This window comes from Momordica charantia (genome assembly GCF_013281855.1).
Source record: "Momordica charantia cultivar OHB3-1 chromosome 6 unlocalized genomic scaffold, Mcharantia_2.0 BLBB01000006.1, whole genome shotgun sequence".
NCBI classification, from domain to species: Eukaryota; Viridiplantae; Streptophyta; class Magnoliopsida; order Cucurbitales; family Cucurbitaceae; genus Momordica; species Momordica charantia.
In genome coordinates, this window is record NW_028275164.1 from 5,693,008 (window position 1) to 5,713,201 (window position 20,194).

General features: G+C 38.6%; 5 protein-coding genes and 1 long non-coding RNA gene across 14 annotated transcripts; 1 reads left to right on the top strand and 5 right to left on the bottom strand.

The window, feature by feature from the left end:
- Nucleotides 1-73: 73 nt before the first annotated feature.
- Nucleotides 74-2,351, bottom strand: LOC111014457 (rac-like GTP-binding protein ARAC7). The gene is made up of 8 exons (XM_022289194.2): nt 1,665-2,351; nt 1,476-1,563; nt 1,264-1,373; nt 1,074-1,137; nt 906-970; nt 720-785; nt 468-574; nt 74-308 (listed from the first exon to the last, which is right to left on the bottom strand). Exons 1-8 carry the CDS (start codon nt 1,761-1,763, stop codon nt 275-277), a joined length of 633 nt encoding a protein of 210 aa, XP_022144886.1. The 5' UTR covers nt 1,764-2,351; the 3' UTR covers nt 74-274.
- A 1,102-nt stretch (nt 2,352-3,453) lies between these two features.
- On the bottom strand, nt 3,454-5,576 carry LOC111014452 (peroxiredoxin-2B). The gene is made up of 3 exons (XM_022289190.2): nt 5,358-5,576; nt 5,192-5,271; nt 3,454-3,853 (listed from the first exon to the last, which is right to left on the bottom strand). The coding sequence occupies exons 1-3, from the start codon at nt 5,510-5,512 to the stop codon at nt 3,600-3,602; spliced, it is 489 nt and encodes a 162-aa protein (XP_022144882.1). The 5' UTR covers nt 5,513-5,576; the 3' UTR covers nt 3,454-3,599.
- Nucleotides 5,577-7,546: 1,970 nt separating this feature from the next.
- LOC111014453 (protein NRT1/ PTR FAMILY 1.2) lies at nt 7,547-9,537 on the bottom strand. The gene is made up of 4 exons (XM_022289191.2): nt 9,453-9,537; nt 9,158-9,375; nt 8,520-9,067; nt 7,547-8,444 (listed from the first exon to the last, which is right to left on the bottom strand). Exons 1-4 carry the CDS (start codon nt 9,535-9,537, stop codon nt 7,550-7,552), a joined length of 1,746 nt encoding a protein of 581 aa, XP_022144883.1. The 3' UTR covers nt 7,547-7,549.
- Nucleotides 7,833-10,142, top strand: LOC148210592 (uncharacterized). Of its 2 annotated transcripts, none has more exons than XR_015791238.1 (3): nt 7,833-7,974; nt 8,126-8,313; nt 8,530-10,142. It is a non-coding gene; the product is annotated as an uncharacterized LOC148210592 (long non-coding RNA). The 2 variants fall into 2 exon arrangements; XR_015791239.1 differs by having other exon boundaries at nt 7,840-7,974; nt 8,108-8,313.
- On the bottom strand, nt 10,060-16,784 carry LOC111014580 (putative E3 ubiquitin-protein ligase LIN-1). Of its 2 annotated transcripts, XM_088124752.1 has the most exons (14): nt 15,975-16,784; nt 14,815-15,012; nt 13,486-14,726; nt 13,239-13,383; nt 12,798-13,055; nt 12,375-12,681; nt 12,119-12,243; nt 11,919-12,035; nt 11,591-11,722; nt 11,395-11,517; nt 11,180-11,290; nt 10,955-11,101; nt 10,617-10,862; nt 10,060-10,465 (listed from the first exon to the last, which is right to left on the bottom strand). In XM_088124752.1, exons 1-14 carry the CDS (start codon nt 16,782-16,784, stop codon nt 10,451-10,453), a joined length of 3,975 nt encoding a protein of 1,324 aa, XP_087980878.1. In that variant the 3' UTR covers nt 10,060-10,450. The 2 variants fall into 2 exon arrangements, with proteins under 2 accessions (XP_087980878.1, XP_087980879.1); XM_088124753.1 differs by lacking the exons at nt 10,060-10,465; nt 10,617-10,862 and having other exon boundaries at nt 10,955-11,082.
- Nucleotides 16,785-17,120: 336 nt separating this feature from the next.
- LOC111014451 (Phosphorylase superfamily protein) lies at nt 17,121-20,023 on the bottom strand. Of its 7 annotated transcripts, none has more exons than XM_022289189.2 (7): nt 19,865-20,023; nt 19,558-19,625; nt 19,143-19,471; nt 19,002-19,069; nt 18,535-18,690; nt 18,137-18,391; nt 17,121-17,557 (listed from the first exon to the last, which is right to left on the bottom strand). In XM_022289189.2, exons 3-7 carry the CDS (start codon nt 19,375-19,377, stop codon nt 17,222-17,224), a joined length of 1,050 nt encoding a protein of 349 aa, XP_022144881.1. In that variant the 5' UTR covers nt 19,378-19,471; nt 19,558-19,625; nt 19,865-20,023; the 3' UTR covers nt 17,121-17,221. The 7 variants fall into 7 exon arrangements, with proteins under 7 accessions (XP_022144881.1, XP_022144880.1, XP_022144878.1 ...); XM_022289188.2 differs by having other exon boundaries at nt 19,558-19,636; nt 19,865-20,022; XM_022289186.2 differs by having other exon boundaries at nt 19,143-19,625.
- Between the last annotated feature and the right edge of the window lie 171 nt (nt 20,024-20,194).

The window sequence follows — 20,194 nt, forward strand, 5'->3', positions numbered from 1 at the left end:
GATCTTTTTTGTTTGCTGGCTTTTAAACCATCAGCAGGAATTCGTGTGGCTTCAAAACACGGCGACCGACGCATCATTTCAAATATGGAATTTGCATTTAACACAACAAAGACGAACACAACTCTCTTCACTTCTCTGGTCAGTGTGGCTTGCACAACGTGCAGATGCCTGTTTCTTAGTACAAAACAATGTTACACTAGAAATCTTAAGCTCTAGCTATACGATTGGCATAAAACATGAACAATACGGCAGTTGATATCGATCACGAGCACGGTTACACATCACAGCCACCGCACGCAATGCACCTGCTGCACATATTATGCATGTAAGATCATGAGGACATAACGTGATCAAAATGAAGGCTGCATATTTTAGTGGGACTGAGAATGACCATAGGCCATACTCGAATAATCATTTCTTATAGTCATACAGTGAAATTAAGGAGGAAGAAAAAAGAATGAACTTACACAATTGAACAAGCCGACCTTCGGCTCCTCCTCTTCCTCGTCGTCTCGATCCTCCTTGGAGGTTGGAGAACAACCTTGATTGCAGTGTCAAAAACAGCTTTGACATTCTAAACAAATTATAAAATTTCAGTCCTATGAAACTGTAGGTCCTTAAGCGAAATGAGATGTTGAAGAAACTCAGAAATTATGATGTGGGAAGTAAATGAGTAAAAGAGAGAAGGAATAAAAGAGGGAGATGACAGTGTTTTTCACCTGTTGAGTCTTGGAACTGCATTCAATGTATGCAGCAGCACCAATTTGTTTCCTAAGCTCTTCTCCCTGCATTAAACAAACTGAATCAGTTTCTTCTGAGAAATGCCTTCTATTGATTCAATCCAGATGAAGAAGTAGAAAACAAGTTCATAAAGAACTGATTTTATGTTGACCAAAAATTGGTACCTGAGAAGGGGTTATTGTGTTTGATGCCCTATGATCGTCAAAATAAGTTCCACTGTCACGAAGATCTAAGGTTCATGGAAAATCAAACTATCTCATCAAACTGCCCCTTAGAGAACAGACGGCAGAGAAATTTTTCTCTCTGTCAAAACCAGTTTCAAGTTTACTCACCCAACTTCGTCCCAACTAGAACAATTGGAACACTTGGCGCGAATCGACGAAGCTCCGGCATCCACTAAGAAGCATAAGGTAAATTTCAGTTCATCCATGGCGATATCAGAGTCAGAACAAAAACTTTATTTTACATGGAAATGGCCTTGGCCTTGAAAAAAGGCCCAGGTGGCTCTTTTTCCACCATTACCTTCTTGAGAACATTCTCATAACTCGCCCAGCTGATCAAGGAGAAAGCCAGAACAAAAACATCTGCACCCCTGTAACTCAGTGGCCTGAGTCTGCTATAATCTTCTTGGCCTTCAAAACAGAGCCAGTTTTAGTCAATAACCAGAGAAATCAAACGCATTTCAAACTCAAAGAATGACAATCCATTAGAAGCATCTAAGAAAACCCATTTACCAGCAGTGTCCCATAATCCCAAGTTGACAATGTTCCCATCCACAGCCACATTGGCACTAAAGTTGTCAAAAACTGTAGGAATATAGTCCTGCCATAACAAATACAGTAACTTTAAGCAATTTCTTGGCATAATGAAAGAAAGAGATTAGAAAAGGAGTGATTTTGGAAGATGGGTATGAACAAACTAACGGTGGGGAACTTGTTACTGGTGTAACAGATGAGCATACAAGTCTTCCCAACAGCTCCATCTCCAACGGTGACACATTTAATAAACCTGGAAGCACTCATCTTTCTGGTAGGCAGTGGAATATACCAGAACCCCAAAAGCTCAAAATAGGGTTTGAAGAAAGTTAAAAGAAGAAAGAGGAAGAAGAGAGAGCAGAATGTGGGTATCTTGGTGAGTAAGTCACAGAAGCCATTCTCCAAGTTTCAAGGGACGGTGCTTATAAAAAAATGTGAAGGGAGAGAGAGAGAGAAGCTTGTGGTCAAAGGATCACACCTGCTTTTTTGACCCTCGAAGGGATTTTCAAATCCAAAGGAGTTTTTTTTTTTTTTTTTTTTTGGTTTGAAATGGAAACGAATGGGACCTGCACTCCAATGGCACCGGTAGAGTGTTAAATGGCTGGCTTCCAACTCCAACATAACAGTTGCACAATATTTAATTCCGGATCTGATGAAGTGGGTGAGTTTCAATTATTTGTATGGTTTATTTTGTTGTATAATTTTCTGAACAAATTAAGGAGCCCTGAGATTGAGACTGAAACTGAAAATAATCGTTCTGTTTTGCTTTAATTTGAACATTTTATGACCACCAATGGATTGCACTTCTTGTAGGACAAAGACTCTCTCAGTCTACACTGTATGCGCTATTAGCAGCAATTCACCAAACACTTTCTATAAAAAGTGGAACTTAAAAGAACTTCCCTCTCTCTCTCTCCTTTATTTTTTAAAAAATGATTTAAAAATCATATTTTGAAAACCAGTTTCAGTTCAAAAGGTGACCGAAATGTACTTTTTTTTTTTCCCTTTCTTTTTAGTACATGTAATCTCAAATGTATTTTATTTTCAGTAAAAATGTAGGACGGGAATTGGATTTTTGACTCAAAAGATTATAATCAGATTTGCATAATCTCAAATATAGCAATAATAGTTAATCACAACTAATGTTTGAGAAGCCCACCACATCATAGCTGGATCAAAAAGTAGTTTCTCTATAAAATTTGAGTTAAAATTTTGTAAAGAGGGATAAAAATGAACAAAATTGTAAATACAGAAATCAAAATCAATCACTTTATACTGATTTTTTTAAAGACATATTTATACACTGATATATTAACAAACAATAACGATATGGGACTTATTTCATCAAGTTTTTTTATTTTTTTAATTTTATTGAGTACAAATGTGGGGGCGAATTAACAGCCTTTGAGTTGAAAATATGTCTTTAACTAGATGAACCCAACCCTACCCAAAAAAGGTGCCATTTGCCATTTCAAAGACTAAATTCAAAACGAGCTAATAGACTGACTAGTTCAAAGATTAGAAGAGAGAGAGAGAGAGAGAGAGAGAAAAAGATTAGACAACCCCGCTCATGGTTTGCAATATTATTTTGAAAACTTCCAATATCTTTGACAAAAGACCCTTTGATCACAAGGCAGGGCAGAGTCTCATCCATCCACAGATATGATACACATATCAAGGCCCAACATCTTATGCAAAGCCCTAGAAAGAGAGTTCTTAATGAAAAAGCTGCCCTGCATGCTTTGATTAATTAAAATAGAGTCCCCTTTTCCAAGTCATTAGGATCAAAATGTTGAGCTTTATCAACACAGATTCCTGGAAATAGGGCGACATAACTCTGACAGAATACCAAATTCAACACACAGATCTGTTTACCAGAAGTTTAGAGCAGTGAAGACCATGGCCAGAGTTCCATTACCAGATCTAAACTCTCCTTCATTTGATAAAAACCAAAAAGGGAACAAGAAACGGCATGATCTTTCATTATTCATATAAAGGGAGCCTAAGACATCTCATCACCCCACAAAATAACAGTATGATAGAAGATCGTCGGCCGAGGCCTGTGACATGAAAAAGTTTGCATACAATAGAAAGATGAACACATCAAAGAGCCTTGAGGATTTCCTCAGCACTGGAGACGGTAAATTCTCCACCAGACTCAACATTTGCAACTTTGACCTTGAGGTTATCAACTAAGAGACAGAACCTCTTGGATCGAACGCCGAGTCCTTTCTCTGAAAGATCAAGCTCCAGGCCAAGAGCATGAGTAAATGCTGCAGAGCCATCAGCAAGGAACTTGACATGCTTGTTCTCAGGGTAAGTCTTGGACCAGGCCTTCATCACGAAAGGGTCATTGACTGCATCCAACGGAACAACTTAGTTATCTTCCATTTGTAATAAAATATGCGACTTTAGGGTGCTCTCACCAACTTTTTAAATTATAATTATTTACATGCAAATGGTTAATTATACATTATTTACCTTGTTAGTTTTGGACTAATTTTCGAAGAAGACCATATTCAGCATCTTGCCTATACACCCATGTCATTATAAAGAAGATTGGTCTATTTCTATTTCCTTTTATTTCTTTCGTTCTTACTTTTATGTGTGCGTCTATATCTAAACCCACGAGATAATTGTTTGGCCTACCACATTTGGTTGTCAAAAAACTCATAAGATTTTAACATCCTAGATAGTGATCATTATGGGATTTTAATTTTGAATTAATTCCCTCAAAGTCCCTTTACATTTTTACTTTGCCCTGGCCAACCCAATGGTTAAACTAGAGTACTAGACAATTTCATCAAAGGCCAACCAAAAGGCTCAATCGATTCATTTTCCACTGAGAAGATCAATTGAACCTTTGAGCAGGAAAGATGTACCCGCTTACCTAGTAAATCTATAGAATAAGCAAGTTACTTCAAGTCTGATCACTAAGATGGGCAAAAACGGCCCATGTCCAATACCCATGATCGTAAGAGAAAAGCAATCCACTTGGTTCTCTTACTTCATATGGGTATTTTCTTGGCGTCAGACACATGAGTCGGTTAATCACCTCTTTCTACATTTTGACTCTACTCTTCAGTAATAGATAAAGCACCTTCTACGATCCAAATTGAGTTCGATCTCCCCCTAAAAGATCTATACACTCTTTTCTTGAGATGTCTTCGTGGTTTGCCAACAAACAAATATAGAGGGGAAGCATGAAAGTACAACTCTTAGGTCATTTGGCTAAGGACAAGCGTCACTTTGAGGATAAACACAATGGCTTATTCTTAACTTTTAATCTTTTCTTGGACCTTTAAATCTTTAGACTTAGTCTCACACTTGCCTCTATTTAAAGACTAAAAGTTTCTTGTAAATATACTTCGTTTTGTTAAATTCCTGTTCTGTATGGGAAAAAGAAAACATGGGCATCGCGAAAATACTTAGACTTATCTTCCAACAAATTGAACCGGTTCATAAGTCTAGATTACGGCAATTTCCAGATCAACATGAAACGAACCAAAATTTCCAGAAAGAAAACATTTAATCACATTACTTCTTAAGCTGTGATATCTAATATCTTAAGCGTTCAAGAACGAAACTCGAAGAACTGTTCAAGGCTATGGGCACCAAAAAACTAACAGCAACAGCAAGGACAGCAAAAAATGGTCACAGAACAAGTGAATTTGCGTTCAATTATAGAGTTATACCGCTGATTAGCAGAATCTCATCAATGCCCTTAGACTTGAGCTCTTCTGCTTTCTCAACAAAGCCCGGTACATGTTTCAAGCTGAGACCAAACACACCATTAATCCACAAAAGTTAAGAAAATAAAACCAGAAGGATCTATCAAGAACGGAAACAGAAGCTGCGTACCTGCATGTGGGAGTGAAGGCACCGGGGACTCCAAAGAGAATGACCTTCTTGCCGGCGGCAAGGGAGTGGAAGGAGGCATGCTGCAGCTGATCCTGCTCATCGAAGTAGGCCAGCGTGCCGTCCGGCAACGAATCTCCGACAGCGATTGGAGCCATTGGGCGTCGATTTCAAGGATCGCCGGTAAGAACTAAGAACGGGATGATGTGAGGATTAGAAATCGAGGACGGTTACTTATACCGGAAAATGCCGGACTTTAGATGTTTTATTAACTCGATTTGATAGCGGATCGAATCCGCTGCATATCGACCGTTTTTCTTTATTTATTATTATTATTATTTTTAATTCAGAGCGACTTTCGATTTTTTGAAAGATCGGATTGCATTTTGACTGAGTAATTGGGTAGAATTGGTATAGTCTTGCTCTAGATTTCCGATTAAAAATTGCTGCGTAGTTAGTTTATTCATTATTATTATTATTTTTACTTTGAACGAAGTTTATTCATTATTCTATAATACATTCGGTAGATTTTCTAAAAAAAAGTATATATATATTAGGTAGATTACCAAATCACCCTTGAGGCGTTGACTTTGAGTTTCTGTTAGCCGCCCGGTCTTGAAATTTCGAACGACATGTCGTAACTCTATTTTGTCAAAAAAATGATATTTTTATTTATTTGAAATGCCGATAAGCTTTTTGAGGGGAAAAAAGAAAAAAGAAAAATTTCCAATTTCATCCAAGAAATTTAATTTCATCCAATTCAACTATTAATTTAGTTAAGTATTTGTAATTTTTAATTTGTACTCAATTTCCATTAATTTCAGATTTATATTTACACCAAATTAAGTTTGATCAATGCTTAAATAAATTTAAGGTGTATAAAAATTATAATATTTATTTGATTTTAAGCTAAAAATGGGAGAATCCAACCTGATTAAATAAATAGGGGAGGATATGAAAAAAGAAAAAAAACTAAATATGGGAGAATCCAACCATCAAATTTAGTGGCAATTGATATCTTATCTTAAAAGTGACATTTTTAATTTAATGTTAGAGTTGTTTTCTCTGTTTTCCAATATTATGCAAGGTTCTACTTAAAAAATTATTATATAATATTTATAATAAATTGTTTCTTTTCCGTTTTTAAACTTGGATCTACTGAAGCGGTAATGTCGGAAAAAAATTAGATTATTATGGGTGACAAATGGTTGTCATATTTGTAGATACGACACAAAAATTAAGATTTTATAAATATGACAATTTTGTAAAATAGATATTTTATATAGACAATCAGTGATATGAGTGATAGATGTCTCTCTATCAACGACTATTAATGATAGAAATTTATCAATATCTATCGTCTATCGTAAATAAATATATGAAGTTGATACATGTTGATGGTCATTTTAAAAAATGGTATCATATTTGTAAATTTTTAGCTTTAAACTGCCAAAAAAAATCCCAATGCTATACAATTGAAAAATATTATTAACTTTTCAGCTGAAAATTTGTTTCATCTTCACCATATTTGTATGTCATATTCTCTTTAAGGTTCAACGACACGTGAATGAGTGTGTTTGAGATAATTGTAGCCATATGTCAACTTTTCTTTAAGAAGAAGGTAAAGTAAACTAATATTACTTCAACACGTCTTCGCTTGTGATCGCTTAGAGCCCCTATTCCATCAATAGGTACTCCCAACGTGTCGATCACACGCCCGAACATTTCTCGTAGAAAAATTTTTAATTTTAAACATGAAAAGGTGTTTTTTTAGCACAATATGTAAAAGTAAGAGGATTGAAACATAACATTTTAGTTGGATATGACATCTTCATTCGTTGTTATGCTCAAGTTGTCATAAAATAAAAAGTAAGTCATAGGACATAGAGTTAACTTGTTCCCCAGAGGAACGAGGTTCCAATATATTATCTGAGTTCAGCATTTTTTTAGCACAACTAGTTGTTACGGGAGAATTTAAGTTCATGATATGTTGATTAGAGGTAGGTGTCAATTATTCAATTTAAATGGAATATTATCGAGGTCGGCAATATGACTGAATAGATGGTAAATTGAAAGATTCTTGGTTCAAATCTTAACCCAACATGGCTGAATAGATGGTAAACTGAAGGATTCTTGGTTCTAATCTTGACCCAGGAAACATTTACTCCATGATATGAAGTATACATGCCCCCAAGTTAAGCATTGAAGGGGGCCTCTTCAATGGCTTCCTTCTCGTCCCAAACCCTACTCGCTTCCATGCCCTCCTTCTCATCTCCATAGAACCAACTGCAAATCAAATAGTACAAGAAATTCACCACACCCATCATGCTCAACACCCAGTAATAGTAATCGTAATGGCCCTGGTTCAGATTATTCGAAAGCCATCCCACATTCCCATTCTTCTCCGTCGTCTTCTTGATCACGCTCACAACCAGAGCTCCGAGCAAGCTTCCTCCGCCCATTCCCAGCGAAAACAGCGCCACCGCGATGCTGGCCATGCTCCTCGGCAGCTGGGAGTAGAAGAATTGAATCTGCCCTATCGCGTTTAAAGCTTCGGCCAACCCCGCCAGGCAGTGCTGCGGCACCAGCCACATCGCCGACATCTTCACGATCCCATTAGGTACGTTGCCCAGACCCTCATCGATTGCTCTGTTTCTTCGTGTTCTCTCTATTTCTGCTGAAACTGCCGACGCCAAGCATGAGATTGCCAGTCCGATGCCCATCCTCTGCTTTAAACTGAGCCCGTTTGATAGTTTGGTGAATTTCGCCAGAAGCCGGACGATGATTTGATCGTAGATGGCGACCCAGATTGTTAGGGTTATGATTGTGAAGACGGCGAAGGAAGCTGCTGGGAATTGGAAGCGGGGAGTTATGTGTCTGTCCATTGTGCTTGCTTGAAGAGCGGCGAAGGTGAATTGGGTAATGGCGGCGCTGATCACAATGCCGGTGGACCAAATAGGTAGAACTCTGATCACTGCTTTTAGCTCCTCTACTCTTTGAATTGTGCTTAAACTCCATGGGAATCTAGCCATTCCATTAGCATCCACGTCTGTCTCTCTGTTCCTTATGATGCAAGCTTTGTTTAGAAACCTTAAAACAAGACAGAAGAATCAGCATCATGTTAGAACTTAGAAGCTTTTAAATGGGTTTTAATTCTTGAAATACCTCAATTTAGGAGTTGGGGAGACAAGCTTTGAGCCTTTATGGTAAAACCATTTATCAGAAGTTTGTGGGGGAGAGTCCAAGTGCCTGTTTCTCCAAGCTGCAACAATCACCTGAGCCAAACTGCCGAGCAAGCTTTTGTTTGCCTTTATTTTAACATATAGTGAAGAGCCAAGAAAGAACATGATGGTGGAAAACAGCATGAGTCCAACAGGAACGCCATAGCCCACAACCCAACCAGCAGCGTTCTGAAGATAGACCATAAAGGTCACTGAAATAGTGACTGAAACCCCAACCGTAGCATAGTACCAGTTGAAGAAGCTCTGCAGTGTCCTCTCGTTTTTGGGGTTGCCGGGCTTTTCGAACTGATCTGCCCCAAAGGCCAAGGAGCACGGTCGAATGCCTCCGGCTCCGATTGCCATAAGAAGAAATGAAAAAAACAGAAGCAATAGCTGGCCACCATTTGCATGTACACAGATTTCCGGAGGTAATTTACAGTGTGGAGGCCTTGCTTTTGGAAATATGGCTGTTAACAATAACACTACCATTCCCTGAACTCCAAAAGAATGATCGAAGTTGAAGAATCAGCTGAAACAAATAGATATTTAAGTTGAAATTCGAGGAAATGAATCTATGCTTACAAGAAGGCTAACGACCGTCCCCATGGAGATGACCTTAAATCGACCCAAGTAAGAATCAGAGAGGAAAGCACCAGCTATGGGCAAAAAGTTCGTCAGTGCAGACCACAGAAACAAGACGATGGCTCCTTTAGCACTATCAAAGTGATACTCATTCGTTAAGTAAAAAATCATATTTGCATGAAGCCCAATACTTGAAATCTTCTCAAATATCTCGTTTGCTGCAGATATAGAGTTTTCGTCAATGAACATGTTACATATGTAAGCATCGATTCTTTTAAAACTTGGTGAAAATTACCCATGATAAATGGCATAGTTCGAAGGCCCCCCTTTTTCCTTCCAACCTTTTGGGTGGCTTCCATTTTCTCTGAAGGCTTCTCCATTTAGAAGCGGCTTGGTTCTGGACATATACGTAGCAGGAGAAGCTAGCTAGCTATAATCCATCTAAAACTTTGTTAAATCCGCAAATGGTAACAAGAGGAAACTGATTGTGCTCTAACCTTTCTAAAAGTTTCTTCTAGCATTTATATTTGTTTGGTTTACACTAGGTTGGGTGGGTTTATTCTAAAAAGTTCTTTGGATGCTTTTTGGTTTCTAGTGCCCAATGATTTATTGTGCTCTATGCTGGGAGATTTCATGCTTGTCACTGTGTGTAATAGTAATGTTTCTTCTGCCAAAGCTTGAATCTTTCTGTTGTCAGCATGTATTAATGATTTCATTTTGCAGTTCTCTCTGTTCTACGTCTCTTACGAAGTTGGCTTTGAGAAGACAGCCTTTAGCCTCGAAGGAGCTGAACTTAGAACGGATCTTGAAGAAGCTTGGTAATTTGAAATTGAAATTTAATTGGGCAGCTTCTTTTCTAACGTATTTCGAAGTACGTTTATTTTGTAAAGATAATTCAAGAATCAGCAAAATACAGTATCTCTGTATGTATGAGTTTGTGAAATTGTCGGGTTAACTGAAAGAAATATATTTGCTATCCTCATCATATTGAGTTATGAGTAGGATTAATTATTAAATCTACTATAATTTTACAGAATAAACTTTTCAATGGCTGAAAATTTCGTCGTTTGCTCATTTCATTCTCTCTTGAAGCGATTCTGCTGATATATGGCTACAGTCAGCAAACTTCTCGCACACTTGTCTCTGCATATATACATTTTTTAAGAATAATATGATCACATTTTCTTATGAGAATTAGCTTGAAATAATAATAATTAAGGGATTATTTTTCTTTTCCTTTTTTAACAGTTTATATCAAAATCACATATTTTTTAAGGCACTCCTCTCCTTTCTCTACAGTCCCCAGGCCTGCAAAAAACAAGAAGGTGCTGGTTGTCAGTTAATCTAAGATTAATGTTGCAGTTTCAAACTTACTAAGATTGAGGTGTTTATGTTTCTGAGTAGTTATCATCTTCGTGATAATACGAAAGACCGGTCTGGAATAGATGAAATAATCTACCTGAATCCGACCCTCAGACGTTCCAACAACCAGAACTTCCTCCTTTTCGTCGAGAGTCATACAATCAACCTTGCAGTTTCTACCAGTTTGAAGTGTGTCTATTTTGTTTTGATTTTCCCTGCTCCAAATCTCTACCAGTCCTCCTTTGCCTCCCAAGTAAATTAGATCTGAGCTTACAGCTATAGTCCTTACATCCAGCCTAGTTGACAGTGATCCAATCACATCGTAATTCGACGTACTCCAGATCTTTTCAATGCCAAAAAACTCGATATCATTAGCACTATATATAAAATCAAATCAGACAAATAGTCGACAGAAAGCGAATGTCAACCGAGTACCTTCACAGCTGCTCCATCTAAACCAGTGCTGGCTGAAAATAACTGTTCCTCGTAGATTTGAAGTGCCTGGACAGGATTAGCCTTTCCCAATATTTTTCTAGAGCCACTGTGGATGCAACTTAAGGTTCCTGTAACCAAATTGACTTCCTAAAGATCATGGAAGCTCGTGGTTAGAAAACCAAGAAGCTAACAAGTTCATAGAAGCAGAAGACAGAATAAGAATACCTGGATGCTACTATCATGGCATCCACAGTAAAGTTTTCCATGCACAAGATTCAAACACTTGACATGTTTGCTCGAGTTTAGTAACTTCGATTCCCCACCCCATGAATAAACCTAACAGATGTCACTATTCAGTGTCAAGCTTCTTCTGAATACAATGGAAAAAAGTAGAATTTGATGGCTTTCACAAGGAAAAGAGGGGGTATTTGATGTGTTACCCTGATACCAGCTCCATGTGGGATGAAGCATGCAACGCTATCCGAAACGACTAAATTATGAATATGATCCTTCACATCGTGAACTTGTATGCATTTGATCATATCACTGCCTAGAGACCATACCTGCTCATGAAGAAAATAGATCTTTCATGTGAAGTTCGATGCGTGAGAGAGAGAGGGATTGACGTGTAAGCACCTTAATGGTCTTGTCTAGAGAGCCACTGTATAGTTTCTCTATAGATTTTGAAATTGCTAGACTGGTGACTCCCTTGGAGTGGTCTTGGATTTCTTGTAGGAGATGTATATTAGTTCCTCTAATAGACCAGACCTTTAAAGTCAAGCAAACACATTGTGAAAGGTACTTCCATTTCATGAATATACAATACAAATGCAGGAAGGATAACTATATACCAATGTCACAGTATGCCATCTATTATTTTGGTAGCAATTTTATTCGTCATAGACGAATCAATCAAGAACCGTCAAGGATAAAACTTAGATCTACAAATTCAAATTGGTAATACCTTGATTGTTCCATCTGAATGGCCAGAAATGATCTTGTCTTTGAAGTAAACAATTGATAGTACTTCTCCATTTTTGCTGCAGTCTACTTGAAACAATTCTTGATGACTCCAGAGTTCCTACATCAGAACAAGGATATGGAATCATATCACGGTTCTACAGTTAGCTGGAATAAGATGTCGATAGGTGTGACACTTCTTACAGTACTCGATTCTTGTCCCTCGCATACGACTTTTAGCATGTCAGAGGCCAATGGTGTAGATTTCTTAAGTTCCCTTAGACCTCTCATAATATCTTTCATGTTGGTACTTAGGCACTGCAGTCCTTCTGAAATTCATAGGGAAAGAAACTAATATCCGTAAACATCAAAATAACCAACAAAAAGCACCAGACAGATGCAGAAAATACATGACATTCATATGGGAAACTTTATTCTTGTTTCAGAAGTTGCTACCGACCCGGTTCGTGTATGAAACTGTTTATTGCTAGCAAGCCAAGTGCTTTCTCTTCAATATCTGTCGTCGTTGTGAAAATTGATATGAATTGATCGAGCAAGCAAACTCGAGCAACTCCAAGAACCCCGGTGTCCGGAAGAACTCTGAGCATATGACTGAGCCATGTGGCAGAGACAAAGCATGCTGAAAATAGCGCTGCATATTTGCTCTTTAAGCCTTTTGCCAATGGTTCAAACAGCAAGCCAAAGTCATGGCTTACCAGTACAAATGCCATCTTTCTTTCCCATTCATTGGCTGCCTTCTCTTCTTCCTTTTGTGCCAATTTTAAGAAAATAAAATTATTTTTTGAATAACATAATATGAATCACAGGCCAGCTGCAGAGATTCAAGCATTGAGAAAATGTCCAAAATTTCTAGTAAACTCACTCTTGTAAGTTCAACTTCTCCAAGAGCACTGTTAATGTTATCTCTTCGTATGAGTTTCCTGTGACCTTTCGTAAGTCCGGCACGTTCAAGAAGAGAATACCTACCTAAGGGTCTTCCCGATGTGCTAAACCTCCCTTGTAAAGATATAATGGTCTCGGCTGCTGAAATTTGAGCAGTCGGGAAGTCGGAGTCACCGAGGCATGAAATAAGAACATCCATTGCTTCTTCTCGATACATACTCATCTTTCGTGGTTCCACCTATAAACCAGTACAGTATCATTGTAGTTAGTCAGCAATGGAGAGCCATAGAACGCAGGAAGGTACAGAAATATGCCTTACTAGCAAATAAAATTGTCCATTTTTAACTATAAAAAAAGAGTATGTTAAAGACAAATTTGAAAGTTCTACATGTCTAATCAAGAGAATATGGGATACTCATACCAAGATATCAAGTTGTAGCAGAAGGCCAGCCACTACAGGGCATTGACCTCTGTGGGCAGTCTGTAAATATATCAAAAGAGAGTGCATAGTGCTACATTCACCTCCGTCCTTTATGTTTTGAAGAATTTGTTCATTCAATGTCCTCCTGAGAGAAAGAAATATGAAATTTCATTATTTTCTCTTGAATTTTACACACAAGACATTGATGAACAAGAAATATGTCTGGACAACGACCAGAAAAACAGACCTGTTTAGCTTAACTAATTCAGAGAGAAACATAATGATCTCAAACTGTTCGTCGTTACTTGCTTCCATGAAACTTTCCATAACGGGAGCTAACTCGGCTTTATCGGCTATTGTATTTCTGCACTTCCCATCCTCTTGCATACAATTTACCAAGATCCCAACTGCAGCAATCCTCTCCTCCACCTGTTTTGCTTTCAAACTACCTAAAACACTTTCAATAGCATTTTCAACAAGCACAGAAACAGCAACCAGAGACCCTTCTTTACTCTTTCCCAAAATCTTCCTAAGCAAAAGCACCGCAGCTGATTTATGACTCAAACGCATCTTATTCACATCTCCTTCTTTCTTCTTAACGACATTCAAAAGCGAACCCACCATGTCCATCTCTTGTAGGCTCTGGCTAGAAAGTCCCAACTGATATATCAACACAACAGCCTCCTCAAAACCCCTTTTGAAAAGGGTCACAATACAGTCCACATCCGACTCGACTCGGGTGAGCGTCTGAATCACAGAAGCATCTTTGAATCCCAGCTCTGATAGGAGAAAGATAGCCGCTCCCAGAACCTGGAGATTAACAGAATTGACAAGAATCTCAACAAGTCCATTGATTACAGGAGGCTTCAACAGCATATGCTGAAAGTCCACTTCCACATTGCCTTCCAACCAGAACTGCTCCACAGAAAGCACAGCAGTTTCAGCCTCCTCCAGAATCTCAGAAGCATAAAGGCTACTAATTGCACGCCTCACCTCCTTCATACTCCTGTCATTGGAGGCTTGATTAATGACACCAACAGGGGAGGTCAAAACAGCCACTGGATGAGCCTCATCCAGAGTTTTGTCCGAAACAAAATTGGGATTCTCTTCAAGCCAACTCGCAATGAGCCGTTTGAGGACATAATTGGTTTTGGGGAGTTGGGTATTTTGCAGCTTCTGTCCAGTAATTGGGCAGGTTGAGTTTCCTCTGTCGAGCCATTCCTGAATTGCACTACGCTCATAAGTCTGACCCGTCTCCAAAGTAACTGGGTCATCAAAGATGTTGCAAGTTATGGGACAGACAAAATCCTTGGGAGGGGTATTATGCCTTTCGCCACTTTTCGGTGAGGTCTTGCCGGAATCTCCCATGGCAATATCCAATTCCACCGACTGGGTTCTTGATTCTTCTATGGAAATGGTCTGTTTCAGCTTCTGGGTATTGGGGTTTTCTCCTCCAGAGTCGTACAATGTGGTCCGACGGTCATTATCCTAAAGACAAACAAAGGGAGACAAGAATCGTCAAAAGGGAAGTAATGGGGGATTGAGTTTTTCTTGTTAACATCGAGTATTATTTTACCTCGATTTCAGTCTCCGTGTCGGTCTCAGATTCCGATGAGAAAATTTCAGTTGGGATAGAATCGTCCTGTGCAGCCGAATTGAAGATAGAACATTCTTGCTCTGCGAAGGGATTAAGCGGAGAGTTTGAATTGCTTGTCCTGTCGACTTCAAGCGAGACAATTTCTTCTTCTTCTTCTTCTTCTTCAGCCCATATTGGCTGCAGAATATGGAAGAGGAGAAGTAAGTCATTATCACATGCCTAGACTAAAGTCGTCGGGGAAATTATTTTCGTGGGGCTCTTTTCTTTTCAACAGTGCAATTTGCAAAGAAAAAGAACATGAACAAGAAGAACAAGAACAAGAACGACGACCGAAAATTACCCCACGTGCTCAAATCTTATGATTCAAGGTTCTGAAAATATAATAACGAAGATACATTGATTGTAGTCTCTAAAGTTTCCATTTTTAATTCGTTCATCATTGTAAAAAGATCTTTATTATAATCAGTTGTTTTCGGCAGATTTGCCTGTTAATTTTTATTTGTCGGTATTTTCTGTTCTTTTATAGACAAAGACAGAGGACAAATTGTTGAGCATAATTTGTCCATTTGATTGAAAATAGAGAATCTCTAAATTTGAAGGGGCTTCATTTTCTAAAGTATTTAGGAAGATGTATTTTAGTAATCTTTTGAAAATTATTCATTTTATTTTTATTTCATAATTATATTGTGCATGTGTACAGGGAGACAAATAATGTTTCTGCCCATCTGATGGCACAAAAATCTCTTGATTTGAATGTCCATTTTTTTTTTCATGATTTCCCTTTTTGGATGGTCTAAAAGGCAAGATCTGATTTTTCAAAGTCAGTAGCCCAGGGAACGTGTTAGTTTTAATGAAAATGTTGTCTCAAAATCAAATTAATTATAAAAATGTAGCATTTTCAAACCCACTTTCAAACCTCTATTATTTTTTATGAAGTTGGAAATTCAAACTCTCGTAGTTTGTTCCAGTGAAAAAAAAAAATGTAAATCCAGAAATTTAAACTTGCATTTGATCACAAAGTAGTAATTTCACGGCTAGAAGTTGAAAGTTTGAAAGTTTGAAAGTTTGAGATTAAAATAGCGGTTAAAAATAAAATGCTTATTTTTTCAATAAATAGAGAGAACAGTAATCACTATTACATTATACCGTCCATTGGGTAAACTGAGGTGCTGTGTTCGGATTCGGAACTTGTCCCATGAATTCTGCTCAATTTCCTCCAATTCCTCCCTCTTATCCAATAATTTAATCTTTGGAGTAGCAATCGATCCATGGTCCTCTTTACTTTCCAAAATATTTTTCAAATGTTTGGCAAAAACTCTGCAATTCTTGTCCAGAACCTGCTCGTAATTGCTTTCCAGGTCCTTCAGCTTCAAAGTCTGATCAATGCTCAACTTCGACAGCGATTTCGTGCACGGGAAAACCTCCGGTTCGACGCAGATTGAATATTTGGTACTGTTGTGATTTGAATTCGAGGGGAAGGGTGCCAGGATTTTGGATCTCTGTTCGTTGAACCAGTGAAAAATGGGGAGGAAATGGCGGAGAAAGAGCTGTTCGAAGAGAGCCGGAGCGATTTCAGAGCGAGCCAATGAAGGGTCGGAGAGGAAAATGTTGAGGAGACTAAGAGCGGAGTTCTGATTTTGGTGATCGAGGCCGTAAACAAGGGACAATAGAAAGGAAGAGAAAGGGTTTCCGGGAAGGGAGAGGAGTAGATTCTCTGCACAACGAAGAGAGGATGCTCTGATGGAGGAGTTATCGGCGGAGATGGCGTTTTCAAGAGCTTCGGCTGCGAGCCCTAGGGGTTTGAGGGAAATCTGATCGGACAGTGAGATTTTACCGTAGATGGCGGAGAGAAGGCGCTTTCGGAGGTCGGATTGGGCAAGAATCTCAGAGATGAAGGCAGATATGTGGTGGAGGATATTCGACGCGGTGGCGGAATCGGTGGCCACCATTGCTCCGGTAGCGACGGTGGTCGAATTGGAGGAAGAAACTCAGAAATGGCCAAAGTGCGCGTTTATTTGATAGGCAACGGAGGCGGCGAAAGCCACATTTTGGACGGCGGTATAAGGATGATCATTATGATTTCCGGCTGGAATTTTGGCGAATATAATAAAAGGCAAGTGCTGTGCCGCCGCGGCCGGCTTGACTGGAAACTTAAGCGTAATTTCTTCTGCAGATTTCAGAACTGTTCAAACAAATCAATTCTAATGCAGACAAAGAAGAAACTTCCATATAACAGGTAAGTAAGACCAAGACCAAGCTTCTCAGTTCTTCAATACGCATACAAATGAGAAACTGATTGACTCTATTGATTAAAAAAACAGAATGTTGAATGTTCATAACCCAATAATCATCATTTTGTTCCAGAGATTGCTAGTGTTCTGCTTTACTACAGTAAAGTTATGAGTTCAATGAGAGCAGTGACAGCGTTTTGGGATGCTAATGGGGCAAAGGTGGCAGCCTCATTGGACAAAGAAGAGCCTCCTCCAGCCAAATCAGACAGTGATCTGATTGCAATGAAGGGTATCTTTTGCTGAAGACAGACGAGTGCCACAGCTGCAGTTTCCATGTCAATGGGGGTGGCATTGAATGTTGATTGCAGGAACTCTCTGTAAGCTTTATTATCAACAAATACATTGGCACTGACCCCTCTCTTCACCCTCACTGCTACAGGCACTCTTGGTAAGCAAGCTGTTGAATTCACACACCCTTCCAACTTCAATCCCTGAAACATGAAAAATGTTCCTTAAAACATAGCATTAAGAGATACTAGCCCTTTTGGGTAGACATAGAAAGTTTCTTAGGGAGAGGCAAAATGTGAAGTTCTAACTTATTATATATGTAATCTTTCATTGATGAGAATTTAGGAAGTCAAATTAGAGAGAGAACTTTAAAATTTTAGGCTCCATGGGAGGATAACTGCATCGTTTTTTGTTTATGGTTTTTGAAAATTAAGCTTGTAAACCATAGTTCCTCCGGTATTTCTTTGTTTTTTTTATCTACTTTTTAAAAATGTTTTCATAATCTTAGTTGAAATTTGTTTATGTTTTTGAAATTTGGTTAAGAACTCAAATGTTTTTTTAAAGATGGGTAAAATAAATACCAATTTTTGAGTAAGCTAGCTTAATTTTTAGAAATTGCCCCTCCTTCCGGCCTCTTGTTATATTCAGCAATCAAGTTCGATTTGGTTACCTAAACTTGAGAAAGTTATGCTCTGGAAATAGCCTAATTTGCTCTAGAATCATAGACTTCAAACAGGATTATTTCAATTATTATGCAGGTAGTGATTAGGAAGACAGATTACCTCAAGTTTCTTGGCTGCTAAAAAGTAGTGTTTGTCGACAGGAATCCAAAAGACATGCTGTCTGATTTCAGGAGTTCCATCGACAGGGAAGATCTCTTCTGGTTGATACCAGACATTGTTCAAAAGGTTGTCTACAGATGTCACGTTCTTTGTCTCAGCAGTATTGAAGTTGGAAAATTTCAGGAAGCCGATTGCCCTAGTGTAATCTCCATTGGACTCTAATGCAAGTTCATCCTCTGGCCCATCTCCAAACCTCTGCTCACAATTTGAGTTGATCAGAAAATGAAGTCAAATGACAAACTTGCATAAGAAAGACATTTTTAAGTCTTCCCCTTTTCTCTTGAGAAGAATTGAAAGCGAAGCATAGTGGAATTCATGAGGGGGAAATTTGTGTTTACCTGCCAATTCCAGAGGCCTGTATGAGCCCAGTATTGAGGAATGGTTACATCCCCAATTTGAAGCTGAGGATCTGCATTTCCTGCTATTCCATAATGAAGCACACCCTTTACTCTAAACAGAGTCAGAAGCAGCTGTGTGGTTGTTCCTGCATTAAGCTACTCATAGGTTGGAAGTTTACTCGTTCGCCCCATCAATCAGGTTCTCTTGTCTCTTTTCTTGTAAATTAAAATGTATTGATAGCCTTTTTTCTCTGTTAACTGTTTATATTGATAATGAAGCTTATTGATCTTGAAGACATAAAAGGTGATGTTTCCACGTCTGTTTCCAATTTCTTAAATTCTTGATCAATGACTATTTTTTCATTCTATTCTTATAATCTCTTCGAAAAAGTTATCGAACATGTTACTGTCTTTCAAATTAAATAAACCAAAAAAAGAATGTATTATCAAGATCTACATAAGCATACCATGCTTAGTCCTGTCAGCACAACTATAACCCTCTTGCCTTTTACACTTGCAAATCGAAACCGTCGTCCTATAGAATCGAAAACAAAAGATATCAACGGTTGTTTGTTGAATGAAAGAATATATATGAGGACTAGCCAAACCTGAAATATCCAAGGATGGAAGAGTGTGATCAACCACAAGGTTTGGAGATTGAAGAAGAGGGTTCAATTCAAAGGAATTAGGCACCACTATCCCCAAATAAGGACCATTCTTGTTTACTCTATCAATCTGTTTCAAAAGACTCACAGGAACAGCTGCCTGTGCCATGAGGCTCATCTCCAACACCATTAGAACCACACTAACCATCACCATCACCACCTTCAGATGGCTTTCCATTTTCTTCTTTCTCCCCAAGCAAAACTCTCAGAGCTGTTTCACAAACCTATCAATGTAACTTGAGGAGATGGGGAGTGTCGGTGGCATGTGCCTTCTGGTTTTGAAATTTGTTAATGAGATGGAGAATCAAGGTTTGATAAAGTCTAAGGTGATTGGAAGCAGCCCAGAAAGTTGAATTACCAGCTAGGATCCAAGTGGGAGTGAAAGCGATGGTTTGTGCTCGATCCCCTAGAAACGAGAAGCCATAGCTGTTTTTCCCCTTAAAAAAGAAATTTTGAAATTACGTAGATTTAAAATGAACAAAGTGAAAAGTATTTAAGACTTTATAGAGTTGTGTTTGATAAGTATATGCAAATAATGGTCGATTACACCCGTAAAATTCACACAGTTCTTACATCTTAGAAAAAAAAAAGGTAAGAACAAACTAGGATAGCGAAACAGAGAGATTTGTTTGCTGAAAGAGCAGCATTGGTCTGAGAGTTTTAACCTTTAAGAGAGAGATAATATTATGGGGATGAGGAAAGAGTCGAACTGCGGAGGCCAGCGGGGTTGACGGAGGCGGAATGGGCGGCGGATGGCGAGTGGACCACCGTCGGCGTCTTGTTGGCTGCGAAGTTGGTAGGAGGAAGTGGATATGAGTATGACGCATGCGATGACGAACCAAGTAAATAACGACAGAGAGGAGGGACAGCAGGAGGAAAGTGCTACCAAAATTGAGTTGGTTTTTGAATAGTATTCATCTCATACCCCACTTGGATTTGTATCTCAAGAATATGACCTTTGATAGATGTTAATTTCTTTTAATTTGTCAATGGAG